The 20,784-nt window shown below is 38.9% G+C and overlaps 1 protein-coding gene across 1 annotated transcript in view; it reads left to right on the top strand.

Annotated features, from left to right (window-relative positions):
- The window catches only part of STAG1 (STAG1 cohesin complex component), a 113,277-nt gene that overhangs the window by 43,448 nt on the left and 49,045 nt on the right, over positions 1-20,784 (top strand). Inside the window, exons 4-5 of the mRNA XM_081006661.1 lie at positions 11,815-11,979; positions 13,664-13,760. Coding sequence (XP_080862787.1) covers positions 11,815-11,979; positions 13,664-13,760 — 262 coding nt within the window. The remainder of the gene's footprint in view (positions 1-11,814; positions 11,980-13,663; positions 13,761-20,784) is intronic.

The following is a 20,784-nucleotide window of genomic DNA, read 5'->3' as shown; positions in this document are numbered from 1 at the left end:
CAACACCATTTCTTCCTGAGCTTTTTTCTGGCACATGGTGGCTTATTGCAAGCTTTGCATGCTCCTAAAAGCCAGATTTGTAGTAGTGTGATGTTGAATTCCACCATCTGTGTCCCCTATGTACATTTCAAGATTAAATACTCATTTCAAATTAACAGATTAGTGTGTATGGTAGCGTGTTTAACTTTGTAGTGTGGAAAATGGCATTTATTGGTGGAGCAGAGAAGCTTTAATTGATTGTTAGTGGAGAATACAACCCTTTTAAAGACTCTTTGTGTCATGGAATAGCTGACTTATTTTGAAATGCAGTTTGGGATTGGGACTTGTTTCTTGCACTAGAATCTTTAGAGGCTAATTTACATTTTTTGGCATTGAATATTACAGACTGTGTAATGTGCTAAGTTTTTAATATTGCAAGCAGCTACCTTTCTTTGAATTCTATATGCACTATAGGCACACACACAAGTTACAGTTGCTCTCAGCATCCTGATACATGTGCGCCCAGTGTACATAATGACTTTTTAAAAAAGGCATGTACTTCCTTCAAACGTATATGCTGTGATTTCATTATTTGGTCTTTAAATTGTTTTAATTTGGGGTGGTTTAAATTGACACTAAAATTTCCATACTAAGGCATGTCAGCATGTGCCTTGATAAGAGTTAAGCAAATGTACTCAGTACTTGCTGGAATAGCAGTTAATACAGCAAAAGTTGAGTGCTTCTAAGTCCCAAAGGTCTCAGTGGGAGACTTTCAGCATGTGCTGAAGTCTGGTTTGTTGTTTCTCCCCAGTTAGTTGTAATAATGTAGTCTGAAATATAAAAGTATTATTCAAAAAGTCTACTCCTTGTCAAGGGAAAGAACAAAGTTTGCTTGTTAGCAGAAGGGAAAGAGATACTTCTTTCATTTGTACAGTGGTGCCTCGCAAGACGAAATTAATCCGTTCCGCGAGTCTCTTCATCTTACGGTTTTTTCGTCTTGCGAAGCACGGCTATTAGCGGCTATTAACGGCTTAGCAGCTTTAAGAAAAAGGAAACAAACTCGCAAGAACTCGCAAGACGTTTCGTCTTGCGAAGCAAGCCCATAGGGAAATTCGTCTTGCGGAACGACTCAAAAAACGCAAAACCCTTTCGTCTAGCGAGTTTTTCGTCTTGCGAGGCATTCGTTTTGCGGGGCACCACTGTATTGAAATTAGTAGCTGATCAGGAGTCAACTAAGTTTTACATGACCTAGAGTCTGCCCTACGTCTGAACAGATGCAATTAGTGCAAGATCCTAACAGTCTCAAAGTATCTCTTGCAAAGAAATATTAGTATACAGTTCAACTTGAGACAACTGTTTTTTATAATGGTGGTATTAAACTGGCTTAGAAGTATAAGTTTGTGTAAGAAACTTCCAGGACTCTGGAAGATGACCTTCTTGTTTAGTTATCACTGCTAAAATATAACACACAACGCTCTGAAGAAGCTTACTGTGCATGTTTTAAAGACTTTCCTAAAGAGCAGGCTTTGGTAGGCAGTTGTTTATAATTATTGGTTCAATCCATTTGCATTAGAATGTCTTAATATTATCATTTTATTGTTTACACAGTATTGCACACAGCGCAGGGAGAGTTCTGGTGCAATTAGTGCCAATAATAAATGTCATTTAAGAAATCAGCTCAGTGCTTAAATCTTACTTGACTTAAGAGACATGACGTGTGTGTTTCCAATTAAAATACACTCAGTGTTTAGTAATAAAAGTTGGAGATGAGAAATAAAGTCATTTCAGTTGCTAGCACTCATGCATGCACTGTTAGCTTTCAGGAAACATTGACGTAATATAAAATAATGCAACTTCCCCCCTTTTGCAACACATGTATTATGCAACATGTATGTTCTTTTAGTGAATACAGGTGTTATATTTGGCAAAGTGTGACAAAAATAGAAACAGAAAATCTGGTTACCACTGGAAATTCTCTGTCTCTACTGCCAGTAATGGTTAAACAAGGAAGGGAGAGATGCCATACAGACCTTTAGAAAGACTCTGAGGGCTTATTTGTTTTAGGAAGCTTATACATAATGTATATTTTTTGCTACATTGCTCTGTGAAATAGATTACTTCGGTAAATTGGTTTTTATATTCTGGGGTGGGTGGGTGTTACTGCTGACTAAGTTTGTGTACATGTAGAAATTCTTTTGTATTAATACTTTTTACTGTTGCATTTCTAAGTTTTTATTATATAATCTGCCTTGAGAGAGCTTTGCTTGGAAAGACAGCCTATAAATATTCAAAAGAAATCAATAAAATGATACAGAAGTCCCACATTTTCAGATATGTGTTCCTGGCAAACATCCCAAAAAGGCTTTTACCAGATCACCCCCTCCCAATTTCATCTTCTAATTTGGAGAGCCTCATCTCACCCTCCCAAACAAAAATGTGTATGAATGATTCATAGACTAAAATGAGTAAAATGGGAGAATTTAATTCTCATATGAAAGCATTTAACAAGGCAAGTGATACTGTATCAAGACTTTGAATTATCTTTTGCGTAACTGAAATCTTGAATATCTGGCCAGTGGTCAGCCTTTAAGCCTTTTGGGAGGAAACATCAGCTTAGTGATAGAGCATATCCTTTTCATGCAAGTTCGATCCCTCGTTGCAAGTTCAATCCCTAGTGCCTCCAGTTAGAAATGAGATAGTAGGTGATTGGAAGAGCTTATTTGAACTTAAAAATCAGCTACAAAGGTAGCTCTCTTGGTTTATAAGGGAGGGGGAATCCAAAATCCACTGGGTGATACCTTTATTAGGGCTAACCAAAATGCCGCAAAAGTGTGGAAAGCATTAAAAAAGAAATTTTACTGACTGTAAAAACTTATAAAATACCTAAAATATTCTGTATTTATGCATACCCAGACACCATTTGTTCCTTAGATTGAGCTCTGGCAGTGAAAGCAGGATCTGTGGTAAAGCCTAGACTTGAATTAAATTGGTAAGGAGGGAGAGACAATGTCTATTTTCAAAGAAATGCACATATTTCTTTATTTTGTTGTTGAGGGAAAATGCATTTTGTTGCCACTATTTCTCAGTAAACTTATTAAAATGAACTTAATAAACTTATTAAATTATTAATAATTCTTATTAGGCTAAGCCAGTGATTTTCAACAAGTGTGCCATGGCAACACTGGCCTTTGTCCCTCTTTCCTTTCCTTTCCTTTCCTCCCTCCTCTGATGCCCTCTTGCGTCTTTGCCTCCCAAAGGCTTGCACAGCTGTTTATTGCAGCAGCCCTGGCTATAAGCTCTGCATGTGAATGGTGCCTCTGAGAGGCATCTCCCTTTGGGGCAGGGGGGCGCAGCTCAGAAACCAGGGGTGGCAGTGGCAGTAGCTGCCCAGAGGACTCCCAAGGAGAGGGGAGAGGAGAGGAGGCTGAGGGACCCCCCACAACGGAGTATGTTCAAAAAAGAGTGAGAGGCTGCGAGCTCTGCAGGCAAGGGGTGACATAACTAGGCTCCTAAGTCCCACGGGTGCCACAGAAAGAATGTAGTTGGTTAAGGGATCCATGAACTCAAAAAGGTTGAAAACCTCTGAGCTAAGCCATAGTTCAGCAGTGTGGTGGGGAGCTGCCATGAGCTTCTAAGATCTTTCCCCTTTTCATCCTTCTGCATAGCTCAGAGGAAGACTTCTGCCAGGTTTAGTCTCTCTTTCAAAGAGGCTTGGCTTAGTGTTATGTAAGAATCCTGGTTTATAACCCAAAATGGTGAGTTGCTAAACGAGCCAACTTGAAACCAGTAAAGGAACTGGCAACACCTGGAGCTCTAGGATCTGATTTGTGACACCGTTGTAGGAGATGACAACATTTTGCTGTGTTGCCTATAGAGCCAGAATGACACATGAAGGGCTTCAGTAGCTGATGTGTATTACTCATGTACACTGAGTGGAAACTTGCAATTCAACAACCAGCAGAGAAACAGCTTCTTCACACTGTGAGCTTTCAAATAGGAAAATATGCAACGCAAAATGCTTCTTTGAGACTTTCAGAGGGAGGAAGCAAAGAAGTAATACATTTACTTATTTCACATGAATCTTTTACAAGTTAGGTGGGAGCAAATCTTTTGTATTGGAAATCTTGTGCATACTGATAACAACCAGAAATTTCCTGAATAAATATTGGGGTGAAGATGGCGATGAGTAAGACTACTTGTCTTTGAACTCTGCAGCCTGTTCAGGTTCTGGTTTGTTTTTATTTTGCATAGTCAGTTGATTCAGCAGTGTTAATTGCAGCATACAAGCAAGGAGCCCATCTGTTTTACTTTTACATGGGATTAAAAATCGTGTATTTTAATTGGAGTGAATATTGTTTATTGGAAGGCTAGTTATGTATTATTAAATTTACAGTTTTTCGTCAGCTGGCTTAATATGTTCTGAATTGTTGGTCTTGGAATGACAAGGCAGAGCAAAGTTTGAGATTTTTGCAAGTGTTGTGAATGGATTGGAAGTAACAAGGCTTAAAGTGAAGAATAGCAAGCAGAATGAGTCGAAGGCCCAAAGAAATGGAGGCAGGGATATTGATGGAAGACAGAACTCACAGTGTTTAAGAGGTCTGAGTTGGATATTTGTTACTCGTGAACTGGAGTAACTGAAAACATTGTATCCTAGTGAAAAATGCTCAGTAACTCTGATAACCCTTCCTGCCCTTATTATATGCATGTGCTTTAAACTGCAGTTTAAGCAAACACTCTTTTAATAGAACATAAGGAAGGAAATTATGTATTGAATATATGTAACTATCCTGCTATATTTTGTTATGCTGAAATGTAGTCTTCGCATACTTGATATAGATACTTGCAATTGTAAGTGCGATCAGATACTTAGACCAAACACTCTACTGCCACCACTCTGTGAGAGGTTTTCATCAGATAAATAATATCCAAGGGAATATCCTTTTCTGGGTTTCAGTCAGCATGGAATTGGATTGGGTAAAAATACAAAAGGGAGGGAGAATAAAAGTATTTCAAACGGAAACAAGAAAAAGTAATGTTCAAACTGAAAAGAAGCATGACAAAAATAACTATACCATTTATAACAAAGAATACATTTGGATCTTGGAATCTATGCTATACCCAGGGTATATAAGGAATGGCAGGAGCATATAAATGTTTGGAGACGAAAAACGATATCTGCTGATAGATAGATTGTTTATGTATGCTGGCATGTTTGCACACAATATTGCTTTATGGCTTTAAAAAATGAGTGATGAGTGGGTATATGGTATATATGAATATTGCAATAAAATGGTGGAAATAGTGGAGAAAAAGGTTGTGTTTAGAGCAATATACAGTGGTACTTCCGGTTGCGGACGGGATCCATTCCGGAGCTCCGGTCGGATCCTAAGGTTTCTGCAACCAGAGGGACTACTTCTGCACATGTGTGCGACGCGGTAGAGCACTTCTGCGCACGTGCGCGCGGCGAAACACTTCTGGGTTTGCCACTTTCGCAACCTGAAGTTCACGTTACCCAAGGGTAACGTAAGCTGAGGTGCTCCTGTATATTCCACCTGAAACTCCCACCTTGTCCACAATTAGGTCATGGATGAGGAAGATCTTATTCATAGCCAACCTGGCATTCAAAATCAGCAGCTACAGACCCAATGGCTGGCTGATAGGACAGCCACAGTTCCCTAGGTTGGAGTGGGGGCTGCTACATGACACACAGTCACTAACTGCTTGTGCTGTGTGCCCCTTATTGGGGTTTTTAAAAAGAATTTTAAAAAGAAATTTGTGAAAATTGACCACATCCACTTTTATACCTTAGGCCTACATCTACACCTCAGCCACACAGCAACTTTGACATGCAGCCCCCAGAGAGTTGACCCTAAACAGGTTAGCCACCCCAGTGTAAAGTCAGTATCAGGCCTGCTAATCTGAATTGCTTTTATTATGTATTTTTTGTTTTTATCTTGTATTTTTATGTTGTAAACCACCCTGAAACCTGTGGATGAAGGGTGGTATACAAATTTAGTAAGTAAATAATAAATTGAGCCAGTCTGTGAAAGGCTGTATAAATATAAGGTGTATTGCAAGGGTGGGAAACCCACTGCCTGCTTACATGATTAGGCCAACCAGGCCCTCCCAGCCAAATCACACCTACCTACAGTTAAAAGCATGAAAGTGGCTTGGCAGGCATCTGATCAGCTGATCAATGGTGCTTGAAAAGCCCCAAGTGCATCATGTTCCAGGCACCTGAGTGCATCATGTTCCAGGCACCTGACTATTAGTTAATTGACAGTGATTTGGAAGTGCTGCTCAGTGGGCTTTTGCAATATTCCTTTGGATACCACTTAGAAGTTTCATACAGTGTTATACAAGTTTTTAAAATACATGAATGTTCTGTTTTTTTAAAGGAGTATTCTTTTTTCCTCTTCAAAGGAAGCAGTTTGTATTCAAAGCCCTTCCCCAGCGCTTAGAATATAAACTGCTGTCTCTGTAGAGGGGGAAATAATTTCACTTTTAGGAGCATTTCTCATTCTGCAGAGACTTCTAAGGGCCTGTCCCTAATGAGCTGAGTTAATGGGAGCCTCTTTGAAGGCATGCTCCCAAGGCTAATAAACTGCTTGGCATGTCTTCAAAGAAAGTTGTTCTAAACAACAATTAGCTAATCAGTTATGCTGACCTTCTTTGAGCTTTGACAGATGTTAGTCACCTGACTGTAACGTCAGGTGATCGACAGGTGTGTGATCCTGCCCATCTCCAGAAGTTGGCCTGTGGGAGATGGGAGTGGGTAAGGATCGAGCCTGGCAGCTGGATCCAGTTCCTTACCCCTAGTTTATCGATAGGCAAACCTACACAGTAGAGTCACAAGTTGTGCAGACCTTGCCTATATTTTAGCACCACTTGCCTTGCTCTTTAAAGTCAGCTGGTAGCCAATTATGATAGAAATAATGGGACAAAAAGTAGAATTTGTCTTTGAAAAATTTGGGATTTCACAGATTGTGCTTGACTGGCTCAGGGCTGAAGTACACATGCATGTGTATCTCTTGATTTATGATAACTGCGAACTCTGAATGGACAGTAGATTATACAACCCAGTTTCATTGAAGATAATTGTTTTTGAAGAGGTGTAAAAGTTCTGCCTCATGTTATCTGTGGGTCCATTCATTCATGCAAGGCATCACTTAATGCATGGGTCACCAGTCTTTTTAGACCAGTGGACACATTTTGGTTTTTTAGAGAGTGCTGTGAATGCTAGTCATAAAATGACTGCTATGGGAGGCATAGCATAAAATTAGGGGGAATACTGTCATAGTGGAGCTTTTCCCGTGATAGTATTTCCATACTGGAAAGACAAGCTGTTGAATTTCTGCCTGTCGTACAGCTACTAAAGGCACACAAACCATATTTCCCCCCAATGACAAGCCTCAGCCAAAGTCTAGGTTGCCATCCTGTACCCACTTACCTGGGAGTGAGCCCCATTAAACACAAATAGATGTCTGAGTAGACATGTATCCTATTGTACTATAGGTTAATTATACAATGAATTATTAATAACTGCAAAGTCTTTAGCTACTGCACAACAGGAGCATAAGCTGCTTTGCAGGGTTTTTGTGTTTTGCATTTGTGTGTGTTTGTCTTGTGTAATAAAATTTGCAGAAAATAACTTTAGGAACTACCTGATCACAAACAAATCCACCGCAGAAAAGATGCACCCTGGTTGCTTGGGGCAAAAGTACAGTGGCACCTCGGGTTAAGTACTTAATTCATTCTGGAGGTCCGTTCTTAACCTGAAACTGTTCTTAACCTGAAGCACCACATTAGCTAATGGGGCCTCCCACTGCCGCCGCGCCGCCAGAGCATGATTTCTGTTCTCATCCTGAAGCAAAGTTCTTAACCCGAGGTACTGTTTCTGGTTTAGCGGAGTCTGTAGCCTGAAGCATATGTAACCTGAAGCGTATGTAACCCGAGGTACCACTGTACTACTATAGAGTGTTCAAGAACTAAAATATTACAGTAGCAGGAAAAGAAAGTAGCAGGAAGAAATGGCAGTTCTTTGAACCCCAGGAATTCCTATTGCCTGGTGTCCAAGCAGCTCACTTATCAATTACAGGTTTGACTTACTGACAAGTAGAAGCAGCCAGATTGACTCATTTCAAAGAAATTGCTTAGATAGGGTACCTGCATGCTTTGCTTCATAGCCTTGTTTTTAGGAGGGCTAGACACCTTCTTTAAAAAACAGTTGAAGCCCAAAAGTTCAGTGTCTGGGGTCTCTGCCAATGAAGGCATTTACAGGCACCGTGGCATCTATGGGCACTGTACTGATGACTCCAATTTAATGTTTCAATCATCAGTCTTTTAAATTTTATTGCTATTGCTGTGCTAGGCATCATGCAGATTGCAAATCAAAGCAGGCAAGTCCTACCAATATTTCATATTACAACAAAATAAGATGACAAGATGGGGGATGGGAAGGGGAAAAGAAAATTTAAAGTATCATCAACATAAACAGAAAATTATTGCATTTGTCAGACAGCAACAAAGTGCTGATTTACATGTATTAAAAATGCTGTCAACAGCAGAAAGCCCAAGAACAAGCTGTGAGTAGGGAGGGAAGAGCAGGAATAGAGAGGAGTTGGAGCATGTAATGGTTAAGAAGTAAAGATTCAATCTGTGTTAAGTGCAAGATTGAATAGGCAGCCAATGTGAAGAACAGGAAAGAGGAGAGAGATCATTGCAAGACCTGGGAAAGGTTGGCAATACTCCAGAATTAACAAATCAAAGGCTGAAGGTGATAAACTGGAATACTTGCCCAAAATACAAAAATCAATGTGTGAAATTAAGCCTGACCTGGAGTTTGGCAGTATTCTTAGAAAAAAACCTGAATAAATCTTAGAAATATTATAAGGAAACCACAAGATTTAGCACTAGAATGAATCTGACCAGGAAAAGACAATGTTGAACCTAAAATAAGAGAATAACTAGAAGGTGAAGAGAAACATTGCCAATATCCTTAGAAAGTGAGACATTAGAATTAGGTGAAATAAATAGTAATTCTGTCAGTAGTCTATTGCTCAAGTTCATACAGAATGGCCAGGCTATGATTTGGCTGTCAAAAACCTTGATGTCAGCTTGCAGGTTCCCTCCCTCCTTCCCTCCAAAGTCGACTTGCAAAATATAGTTTGTCAGCTTTGATCTCATGTGACATCCAAATTGCCAAACCATGCTTATGGCTATTACTCTGCCTACAGAAGTGCCACACAGATGAAAATCAAAATCAGACAGACTAGATCTAACACATGCTTTGGCAAAATATTACAGGAAACAGAGTAAAATACAGGCATAAGAACTTGAGGTAACTTGAGAAGATTTGGTAAGAATGCCAAAATAATAATTGAAATTGGGGGAGAGTGAAAGGGAAATGGGAGATAGAAGTTTCTGAAGCAGGTAATTAAAAACATATGCTTTGAAGAAAGCAGGTGGCGCTTGTCGGAATCTCTGCTACGACCAAGCTGATAAAGCTCATCCTTCGACAATAATTAACGGCCTGAGCCTTTGATCAGGCTCCAAGCACGCTTCCCCATTCAGCAGAGTGTCCAGCACGCAGGGAAGGATGAGAAACACAGGCTACATTGCTAAGAGTTTTATTCCTAACTACGCAGACAGAAAACACATGCTCTCTCTGTGAAAGGCAGAGGGCAACTGAAACAAAGGAACAAGGAACAGTAACATCACATCCATCTCCTGTCTTCCGTGAGACTTCCGACAGTCTGGAATGTGTGGAATGCAAAACAGAGTCTTGTGACTACAAAGCACTGCATAGTGGCAACACAGAGAAACTAACAGCGCTGTGGTCTAAACCACAGAGCCTAGGGCTTGCCAATAGGAAGGTCGGCGGCTCGAATCCCTGCGACGGGGTGAGATCCTGTTGTTCGGTCCCTGCTCCTCCCAACCTAGCAGTTCGAAAGGACGAAGTGCAAGTAGATAAATAGGTACCGCTCCAGGGGGAAGGTAAATGGCATTTCTGTGCGCTGCTCTGGTTCACCAGAAGCGGCTTAGTCAAGCTGGCCACATGACCCGGAAGCTGTCTGTGGACAAACGCCAGCTCCCTCGGCCTATAGAGCAAGATGAGCGCACAACCCCAGGGTCGTCCATGACTGGACCAAATGGTATGGGGTACCTTTACCTTTACTTTGAAGAAAAAGCAGAAGCATAAACTCTAGAAGAAGAAAAAATGGATTGCTCAATGAGAGCAAGGACAGAAAGAAAATCAGCATAGGAAAGAGAGGTACCATAGACTTTTGGTTGCCTTGGAGCAGAATTGGAGATACCTTAAGCTGGTAGTTTGACTAAGATGAAGGTAAAACATGATGGAGAGCCAAACAGTAAAGAGATTTAAAAATACCTCAGCTACCTAAACACCTGAGTAGGCTTGTCCGAACAAAAATGTTTTTAGCAGACACTGAAAAGTTTTTATACCAGAGGAGTATGTGTTCACATTGCAAAGCAAGGTTTGCTTTGCAATTCAGACATGAGGATGTAAAGTGGACATGCTTGAAAGTGATTGGTGCAAATGCCAATGCATAACTATTTGCACCTCAGCTACGGGAAGGAGGACTTAGAAGAAACAGGAGGATATATCAGGATTTTTATTTCTAAGTTGAAAACAGCCCCTTCATGAATGGAAGTGGGGGGGTTTTGCTCACAGAACCTTTGAAGCAATGCCAGAATACACTATTTGTTGTATTGATTATAATACCTCTGTTTGTTTTTACAGTCTACTTTTTGGGTTTTGTAACTGGAAATAAGGCTATAACACATGACCAAAATGTTCAGCTCGAATTTTGCAGCCTTTCCCCAATTTTCTTTCATTTTTAAACTTTACGATCATGGGCGTTAGCTACCTAAACAAATTTAAAATAGTGCCTATTTACAAAGTACTTCAAGGTTAGAGGAAATGTTGAACTGGGAGAGCTATCTACTGTGTGGCATTCCATTCATTCACACACACATATATCCATCTATCCGGGTTCATTCATTTAGTGTGAATGAACCAACCAGAGTTGTTGAGCTTTCTGCAAAATAGCTTCTCTTCTTCGCTGTGCTGCCTGCAGCCTCTGGTGCATGGCCACTACACTACAGAGGTGCTGGAACTCAGTTCCAGTGAGTTCTGGCTTGAAAGAAGCCCTGCATCTATCCATCCATCCTGCTCTTCTTAGATGAGCAAAGCTGCTTATGAAAATAATAATAAAATACATATATCTGTTTAAATGGCTTTGATCCAGAGCTAAGCATGTCAAAGGATTGGCAGAACCAGACTTTCCTTGTCCTGCTTCTCTCCCCCAGAACTCCCTCCCTAGAGCTAGAACTAAAGAGTGGGGAACCCTGTTATTCTTTGCTGAGGAGGGCTGGAGAGGAATGGGGATTTCTCAAAAATTAGGAGGCGATTCTTTGTGTGAGAAGCTGCCTCATTAAGGATCCCTGCCATACTCACACTATAAGGCCCCCTGACCCTTGAATGAAGCTTTCTTTCGGAGATTGAGGAGCTAGCAGCAGGAGGAAAAGTCAAGTTCTGTCAGCTGCGTTTGGCATGCTTATCTCTGGATCCAGCCCTGTGAACTTAAGGTAAGCAATTGTTGTGTCATGTTTTGCTAATGTCTTGATATTTTTTTCTTTAAAATATAAAGCCATATAGAAGTGAAATGAATAACAAAGATGCATATTTAAAATGCACTGTTTTTCTTGCTGATAATTCAAAACTCTGGACTCTCAGTAATACAACTGTAAGTATAAGGATCTGAATGATATAAAGGCATCAAGGTTCTTTCTCCCTGCTCTTCTGTTTCCCAGTCTGCCAATAAGAAGCCTCGAAAGACTCCAGCAGAAAAATTCCGTTCTGAAACTGGAATAAGAGGAACAGGTCGAGGAAGAGCTAATGGTCACCCACAACAAAATGGAGAAGGGGAACCTGTCACTTTGTTTGAGGTGGTGAAGTTGGGCAAAAGTGCTATGCAGGTAAAATTATGGGTGTCTGTTGAAGGTTCTGTTAAATTTAAAAAACTAGATTCAGAACCCTAGTACATTTCCAGAAAAGTTTTCTGGTAGTTGGCACACAAAGTACTTGAAGGAACAGCTAGGTAAATTCCCACTAAGGAAATGTATTGACCAAGGACAACTATCGTGGCTTTATGCGGAATGGTGGGGTGGGGTTATCTTGATTATATGGGAATATGGAATCTTAATTAGTAATGAGTTTTAAAGGTATTCTTAAGAGATGATTCCTTTCTGTTACCAGATTACTGGTTGTAAACCAGTATTTGTAACTTACTATTGTTTTCTATTGAGTCCCTCCAAGTATGTATTTATATCTTAAATAAATAACAAATTCTGTGATTGTTGGCATTCACTGCAGTTCTTAAATCATTATGTCAAGCAATTAAAAAAAACAAAAATTTGGTTGTGAAGGACTTTTTTGTAATCCAAACCAAATTAAAATGTACTGTGGAGTAGTAAAATGCTCCCCAACAAGCCCATGTTATCTAAGTCTATTTCCTTAGATTAGTTTTTGTTTGGAAAAACCCATGGGACTTTTTAGAGAATCCCAATACTGTACATTCTATTAGCTGGCACAAAAAAGTACCCCAAACATAGGAATTAGTATGAAATTTCAGGGAATACTTTTTGTCTCAGCCATTTTTCAAAATTCTATGAGAAAAAAGCAACTTGCAATGGTAAATGGCTGAACTTCGGGGATGTTATTTACTACTGTGTAGGTGACTGTATTGTGGGTTTACATATGTGTAGACCAGATTTTAGACAAAATCATTGGATGAAACGATCAACATTTTGAAAGTACAGTAGAGGTGGGGTAGTAATTGCTAAGGTGCACAGCAACTGAGGGCTACTGTACACATTCTTCCTAAGGAAAAGAGCAGCTGAATATACGTTTGAGGCAGCTGTGTAGACATACCAAAATTAATAGGTGGGCGTGCCACATTCGAAGAGATACTACTAGGCTATAATATACTTCCATTAACTTATCCAAAATGCTCATCCGGCAAATAATGGGAAAGCTTTTAAATTTGACACTTGGACTCAAAATACTGTGTGCACAGAAGTAGAAAAATTGGAAAAGATGCTAAAAAATAGTTGCTCAAAATATGAGCTACAGTTTTAGTATATGTGTGTTGAAGCAGACACTGTGGGATATGGTTTTGATCGCTAGGTTGTCCAGTTTCTCTGTATGATGGAAGGAAGTCTAAGGGTGATATCCAACCCAGTCATTCTCAGAGCAGACACATCAATGACTTAAGTTGGATATCATCTAAATACACTTACTGAAATAAGATTGCTTCCTCTCTCTTTTTTCTTTCTTTCTTTGAGTTACTGCTGACAAATTAGAACTATTCCTCACATTAGTTATGCAGGCTTATAATTTTTATTGTAATTTTCTGAATATATTAAATGGATTTCTGGTGTACACTCAAATTTATACTCCCCCCAAGAGTTGACTAGGGATAAATGTGGCCTTTGAACTGAGAGGGTTAGCCCTCTAAAAAGGGGTTCTGTTTATATAAACTTGGGATGTCATGATAAACCACCTGGATTTATTTGCACTTTTTGAAGAAAACAACTAAAAGTTTTTTAAATAAAAAGTTCTGATATGAATATCTGAATATACCTTCTATTTTATTGACAGTCTGTAGTGGATGACTGGATTGAATCATATAAACAAGATAGGGACATAGCACTTCTGGATTTAATCAACTTCTTCATCCAGTGTTCAGGATGCCGAGGTAAGGATAAGTGATAAGAATTTTAAAAAACTGTTCTAAATCTGTATAACTCATCATCCAATCTGTTTCTTGAATGGGGAATATAATATGTGGTGTGTTACCTAAAACCTGGATCGATAACTTGTATATTGTGTATTCATGTGTTTTCCTGTATGAACACATCTATACAGAGAATGGTAATAAAGAAGCAAGATTTTCGAAAGAATAATCAAGCTTAGGTATTAACACTTAGGTACCTGGTAAATATATAGGAGCTTTATTTAACTAGAATTGAGCTGCCATATTATGTAATGTTCTTTCTCCATAGTTAGGAAACTTGTTCTTCAAAGTTAAAGAACTAATGTATTTTAAAGAGCATGGAAAAGAATATGGAATGAAGTATTTTCATATTTGTGGTTATGCAGCCAAAGTTACACCACCACTGCACAAGAGAATTAATAGCAGACTAGTGGCAACCCAGAGATTGTCAAATGCTTTAAAAAAAACACCCTTTAGTAAAACCCAACAGGGGTAATAATAATAACAATAATAATGTCCTTTAAGAAGTCAATGACACGGAATCTTGTGTGAGCAAGAGTTGTGAGGAAACTAACGTTTTGGTGGGAAGGGGGAATGGAGTGCCTGGAAAGAAAGGAAAAAGTGACACATAAGATATAAAAATGTCACAGTAGACCTGTTTCATTGTCTAGATATGCCATTTTCTGGTCTGTACTGAGAAGCTATTTTAAAATGTCCCCAGGGATGGAACAGAGAGCTTTTAATGCAAGATTTTAATGTAGCTAGGACTGAACCCAGTCCTCTATATCCCCAAATGGGCCACTGAGGGTTGATCCTGCTCAGTGGGCAGACTGCCGAGTGACTGTTGGGGGCGGGGAAGGAAAACTAGGATAATGAGGATGGAATGGCTGGGAAGCTAAACAGAAGCACTTCAACATTGCAAGAGTTTTGTGGCAAAATCACTCCCCCCCCCCTTTTTTTTTGTTAATTACTATTCATTATTATGACAGACAAATCAGCATATTTAGATAACTCTGATGTAACCATTGAGGGTCACGAGCTTCTCCAGAGTCCCAACATTAAAAAAGAGAATCACAGTCCCTTGTAGTTTAATTATTATCCTGAGAATGTGCGTCCACATGCATTATAAACAATTCACTCTTGGAACATATAATTTTCTGGAAGGTTTCTGGTATTTTTCTTTTCCCCATTTACAACGTCTTGTAATTTTACGAGTGATGGTTTTATTAGTTCGTGTGTTTTGTCCTCTTCTTCCCTCCCCTCCTCAGCACATTAGCTGAGTTTGTCATGCTGCTTCACATGCCAATAAAACCAGGTTTTATGGCACACTATATTTTGAACAATGTAGATTTAAATCAATTTAATTTAGAAGCTTCAGAATTCTCAGCCATATTAGCTGAGCTAAAATTATCTGGTTGAAGCTAGGGCTGTAACAATCTGCCTGCTTTATTAAGTCTTTTTGTTGTTTTCGTTTTTAAACTGCCTGCCCCCTTTTTAGAAGTAAAGGAAAATACAGTTATCCCAGGATTGTTCTATTTTGTTGAATTATATGACTGAAAGCATACTGAATAAGATCCAGTATGAAGGGGGGGATCATAATTAAATCTATATATCATTCTATAAACTAATCTTAAATCTGGGCCATTATCTTTTGGCTAGTATTCTCTGATAGTTTCTTTTTTAAAAAAATGATATTTATTAAGGTTTCAAAGAAAAGAATTACATGAATTAAAAAAAAGAGAGAAAAAAAGAAAGACGAAAGTAAAAATAAAAGAAAAAATACAAAATACAGAAAAAAGATAAAAAACACTTAAAAAAATACATCAGTCTTTCCATACCTTACATTCATTTCCTTGTTTCCCTGACCTCCTCACACCTCCCTTTTTTGTATTCCAATTCAGTTAGTTAATTCAGCAATTTCTTTCCCTCTTTGCTTTTATCTTAGTCCTTTATCATAATATATTATAACTTTGGATTCTCACCTGTTAACAATCCATTTTTACATACACCTTTATAACATTGCTGCTTAAACCACTTAACTTCATTCTGACATCATTCTAACATTCATTAATTTTGCAATATTTCTGTAAATAATCTTTAAATTTCTTCCAATCTTCTTCCACCGACTCTTCTCCCTGGTCTCGGATTCTGCCAGTCATTTCCGCCAATTCCATGTAGTCCATCACCTTCATCTGCCATTCTTCCAGAGTGCGTAAATCTTGTGTCTTCCAATACTTTGCAATAAGTATTCTTGCTGCTGTTGTGGCATACATAAAGAAAGTTCTGTCCTTCTTTGGCACCATTTGGCCGACCATGCCCAGGAGAAAGGCCTCTGGTTTCTTCAGAAAGGTATATTTAAATACCCTTTTCATTTCATTATAAATCATCTCCCAGAAAGCCTTAATCCTTGGGCAAGTCCACCAAAGGTGAAAGAATATACCTTCAGTTTCTTTACATTTCCAACATTTATTATCGGGCAAATGATAGATTTTTGCAAGCTTGACTGGTGTCATGTATCACCTGTATATCATTTTCATAATATTCTCTCTTAAGGCATTACATGCCGTGAATTTCATACCTGTGGTCCATAACTGTTCCCAGTCAGCCATCATTATGTTATGTCCAACATCTTGTGCCCATTTAATCATGGCAGATTTCACCGTTTCATCCTGTGTATTCCATTTCAATAGCAAGTTATACATCTTTGACAAAATCTTAGTTTTGGGTTCTAGCAGTTCTGTTTCTAATTTTGATTTTTCCACCTGGAAGCCAATTTTCTTGTCCAAATTGTATGCCTCCATTATCTGATAATAATGAAGCCAGTCTCGCACTTTGTTTTTTAATTTCTCAAAACTCTGCAATTTCAGTCTATCTCCCTCTTGTTCCAAAATTTCCCAATATTTCGGCCATTTGACCTCCATATTGAGCTTTTTCTGAGCTTTCGCTTCCATCGGTGACAGCCACCTTGGGGTTTTGTTTTCCAGTAGGTCCTTATATCTTATCCAAACATTAAACAATGCTTTCCTGACAATATGGTTTTTAAATGCTTTATGTGCTTTGACCTTATCATACCACAAGTATGCATGCCATCCAAATACATTGTTAAAACCTTCTAAATCCAAAATGTCTGTGTTTTCAAGAAGCAGCCATTCTTTCAACCAGCAAAAAGCTGCTGATTCATAATAAAGTTTAAGGTCTGGCAGGGCAAATCCACCTCTTTCCTTTGCATCTGTTAGTATTTTAAATTTTATTCTAGGCTTCTTGCCCTGCCAGACAAATCTAGAGATATCTCTCTGCCACTTCTTGAAGCAATCCGTTTTGTCCAAAATTTGCAATGTTTGAAACAGAAACAACATTCTAGGCAATACATTCATTTTTATCGCAGCAATACGGCCTAGCAGTGAAAGCTTCAAATTTGACCAAATTTCTAAGTCTTTTTTCACTTCAGCCCAGCATTTTTCGTAATTGTCTTTAAATAAATTCCCATTTTTTGCTGTCATGTTAATCCCCAGGTATTTCTCTTTCTTAACCACTGTTAAACCTGTCTCATTCTGAAACCTCTCTCTCTCAATCGGTGTTAAATTTTTCTCTAAGACCTTTGTTTTTAACTTATTCAGTTTAAATCCTGCAACCTGACCAAATTCTTGAATCAGTTCCAAAACCCTTTTAGTACTAGATTCTGGCTCCTGTAACGTCAATACTAAGTCATCTGCAAATGCTCTCAACTTGTACTGTTTAGCTCCGACTTGTATACCTTTAACCAACTGGTCCCTTCTAATCATATTCAGCAGGGCCTCCAGGACCGATATAAAAAGCAATGGGGAGATTGGACAACCTTGTCGTGTCCCTTTTTCTATCTTAAATTCTTCCGTCACCACGTTATTTACAATTAATTTAGCCTTTTGTTCTGAATAAATTGCACTTATACCATTTTCAAAGCCTTGGCCTACCCCCATCCCCTGTAGGTTCTTCTTCATAAAACTCCAAGAAATGTTGTCAAAAGCTTTCTCCGCGTCCACAAATATCAAAACTGCCTTAGTATTTATGTTCACTTGTAGTTTTTCTAAAATGTTGATTATATTTCTCACATTATCAGACAAATGTCTACCCGGGAGAAAGCCTGCTTGGTCTTTATGAATCTCTTCCATTAAGACTTTTTTAAGTCTTTTAGCCAAAATGTCTGCAAAGATTTTATAATCCACATTGAGCAATGATATGGGGCGGTAGTTCTTGAGCTGCGTCTTTTCAGTCTCTGTTTTCGGTACAAGTGTAATATATGCTTCTTTCCACGACTGGTGCCCTTTTCCCACCCATTATTTCGTTACAGACTTCCTTCAAAGGTTGTACTAACCATTCTTTTAAGGATCTGTAATATTTAGAGGTCAGTCCATCCAGTCCTGGAGATTTGCCTAGTTGCATATTCTGAATGGCACCTTCTATTTCCTGTTCAGTTATTTTATAATTCAGCATTAATTTATTTTCCTGAGAGATTTTTTGTAATCCATTTGTTTTCAAAAATCGATCTAAATCAATTTCTTTCTGTGGTCCTTGTGTATATAGTTGTTTAAAGTACCTCTGGAAACAGTTTCTAATCTCAGCTGGGTTCTGTATGTTCCTTCCTTCCACTTCTAAATTTGTAACCGTATTTAATTTTTGTCTTTTTTTCATTTGCCGAGCCAACAATTTCCCACATTTATTAGCCGACTCAAATGTCTTTTGTCTCATTTGTTTGATTTTCCATTCTATCTCCTGAGTCATCATTTTCATGTATTGTACTTGATGTAACTTTATTTCTCTCAAAATCTCTTGCGACTTTGGTTTTGCTCTCAATTTCTTTTCACTTTCTTTTATTTTCTCCAATATTTTATCCTTCTTCTCATTTTGGATTCTCTTCTTTAATGCGTTCTGTTGTATCAAGAACCCTCTCATAACAGCTTTACTTGCGTCCTAGATTACTCTTTTTTCCACATTGGTGTTCATATTTATCTCAAAATAATCTCTCAAGGTTTTTTGGGCCTTCTTAAGCACTTCATCTCTGAATAAGGTGTCATTCATCCTCCATCTGAAGGAACCAGTTGGTGTTAGTTTCATCTCCATCTTCACAGGATTATGGTCGGAGCAGGTTTTTGGGCAGATTTCCACTTTTCTTGTCTTTGGTGCCATTCCTCTAGTTACCCATATTTGGTCAATTCTTGTCCATGTCAGTTTGGCTTCAGAGAAGAAGGTTCCCTCTCTGGTCAGGGGATTCTTTGTTCTCCAGATATCAACTAGGTCGAAGTTGTCTGTCATCTCAAAAAAGGTTTTCGGTAGTCTGCCATCCTTAGTGACTACCTGTCTTTGTGCCTTGTCCATATGTGTAGATACCACTCCATTCATGTCTCCCATCAAAATCACATTATAATCCAAATAGTCCATCAAGGTCTCATGCAACTTTTTAAAGAATTCAGATTTCCCCTCATTTGGTGCATAAACTCCTACTATCAAAAATTTCTCTCCTTGTGTTTGAATTTCAATTGCCACAAATCTTCCTTGGTCATCTTTGAAGATAAATTTCGGTAATAGTCTCTCCTTTGCATAAATCACTACCCCTCTTTTTTTAACCTTGTCCGAAGAAATAAACTCCTGGCCCAATCTTTTGTTGATCAATACTTTCCTGTGTAGCCTTGTTACGTGTGTTTCCTGTAGACAAATCAAGTCCAATTGTTCCTTTTTTAATAAATGAAACACAGTTTTCCTTTTCTGAGGGGAGTTGAGACCATTACAATTCCAGGTTAATAGTTGCAGAGCCATGATGTAGTTAGTTTGCTTCTCCTCCAACTGCACCAAGTGCCTGTTCCTCTTCTGTCGGTGGTATCACCTTCTCCAGGCGGTCTTTTAATTCAGGAGGTAGTCTTGGTATGTCTAAAATTCCTCTTTCTAGTGCTCTTAACTCTTCTCCAGCTTCTTTCTGCAGGTCTTCTCCGTGGTCTCTTAAAAATCTGTCTTTGTCGTCCTCTGATCTTATTTTTATCTTTCTCCCTTTGGAGCTGAAGGATAAGCCTTGGGGGAATTCCCACCTAAAGATAATTCCGTTGCTTCTCAGCAGGGCGACCAAATCTCTATAATTGGACCTAAGGTCCAAAAGATATTTCGGAATGTCCTTAAATATCTCCACTTTTGACTGATGTATTTCCAAAGTCTTCTGGAAGTGCAGACTCAAGATTTTATCTCTCTCCTCTTTTGTTCGGAGGGTGATCAAACAGTCTCTCACCCTGTTCTTCTTCCCTCCTCTTCCAAGCCTAAAAGCACTCACTATCTTAAAGTTTTCCTTCTCCAAATCTGGGTTCCAAAAGTCTGCAAATTCCTGGGTAAGAAAGTTAGTCAGATTGTCTTTCTCAAGTTCAGGTACGGCCCTGATCCTCATATTCGTTTGCTTCTCCTTCAGTTCAATCATAGACAATATTGACCTGTGGTCTTCAAGTTGTTTGTGAATCGGTGGTATCTTCTCTTCTACAGCAGTTGCTATTTCCTTTACTTCTTCAGCTGTCTTTCGGGTTGAGGTAGATTCCTGTAGTAATTTCTCAATGGTTTCTGTGTTAGTATTTACCTTCTGTCCCAAATTATTAATACTTGTAGTATTTTGATCAATTTTAACTGATGCTTCAGCTACTTGTTTACTTATTCTTTCCAAAGATTCATTAATTTTACCTAATGCCTGAGCCAAAACATCTTCGGATGCCATTCCTTTGGGGTTTAGATTGTGCCAATGCAGCTCCTATTGGTAATCCAGAAGGGCCAGGTGTTGGTGCTCTTCGCTGCAGCCCAACGTCTGGACGAAATGATCTACCAGACCTCGTCGTTTTTTCCTGAAGCAAATCTATTTTCTCCTTTCCATCTGCCATAACACTCTAGATAAGGCCAAGGTCAATCCCACGATCAGAACTTGTTTTGAAGTGGAAAATTCCCCTGGCCCAGCTGTTGTTGTAACAATTTCAAACTTCCTCTAGGGGGACACAGTAGCAGTCAG

Source organism: Podarcis pityusensis, assembly GCF_964106645.2.
Source record: "Podarcis pityusensis genome assembly, chromosome: 5".
In the NCBI taxonomy this organism is placed as follows: domain Eukaryota; kingdom Metazoa; phylum Chordata; class Lepidosauria; order Squamata; family Lacertidae; genus Podarcis; species Podarcis pityusensis.
The sequence above is the reverse complement of the archived record's forward strand: the minus strand, read 5'-3'. Positions and strand labels throughout refer to the sequence as shown.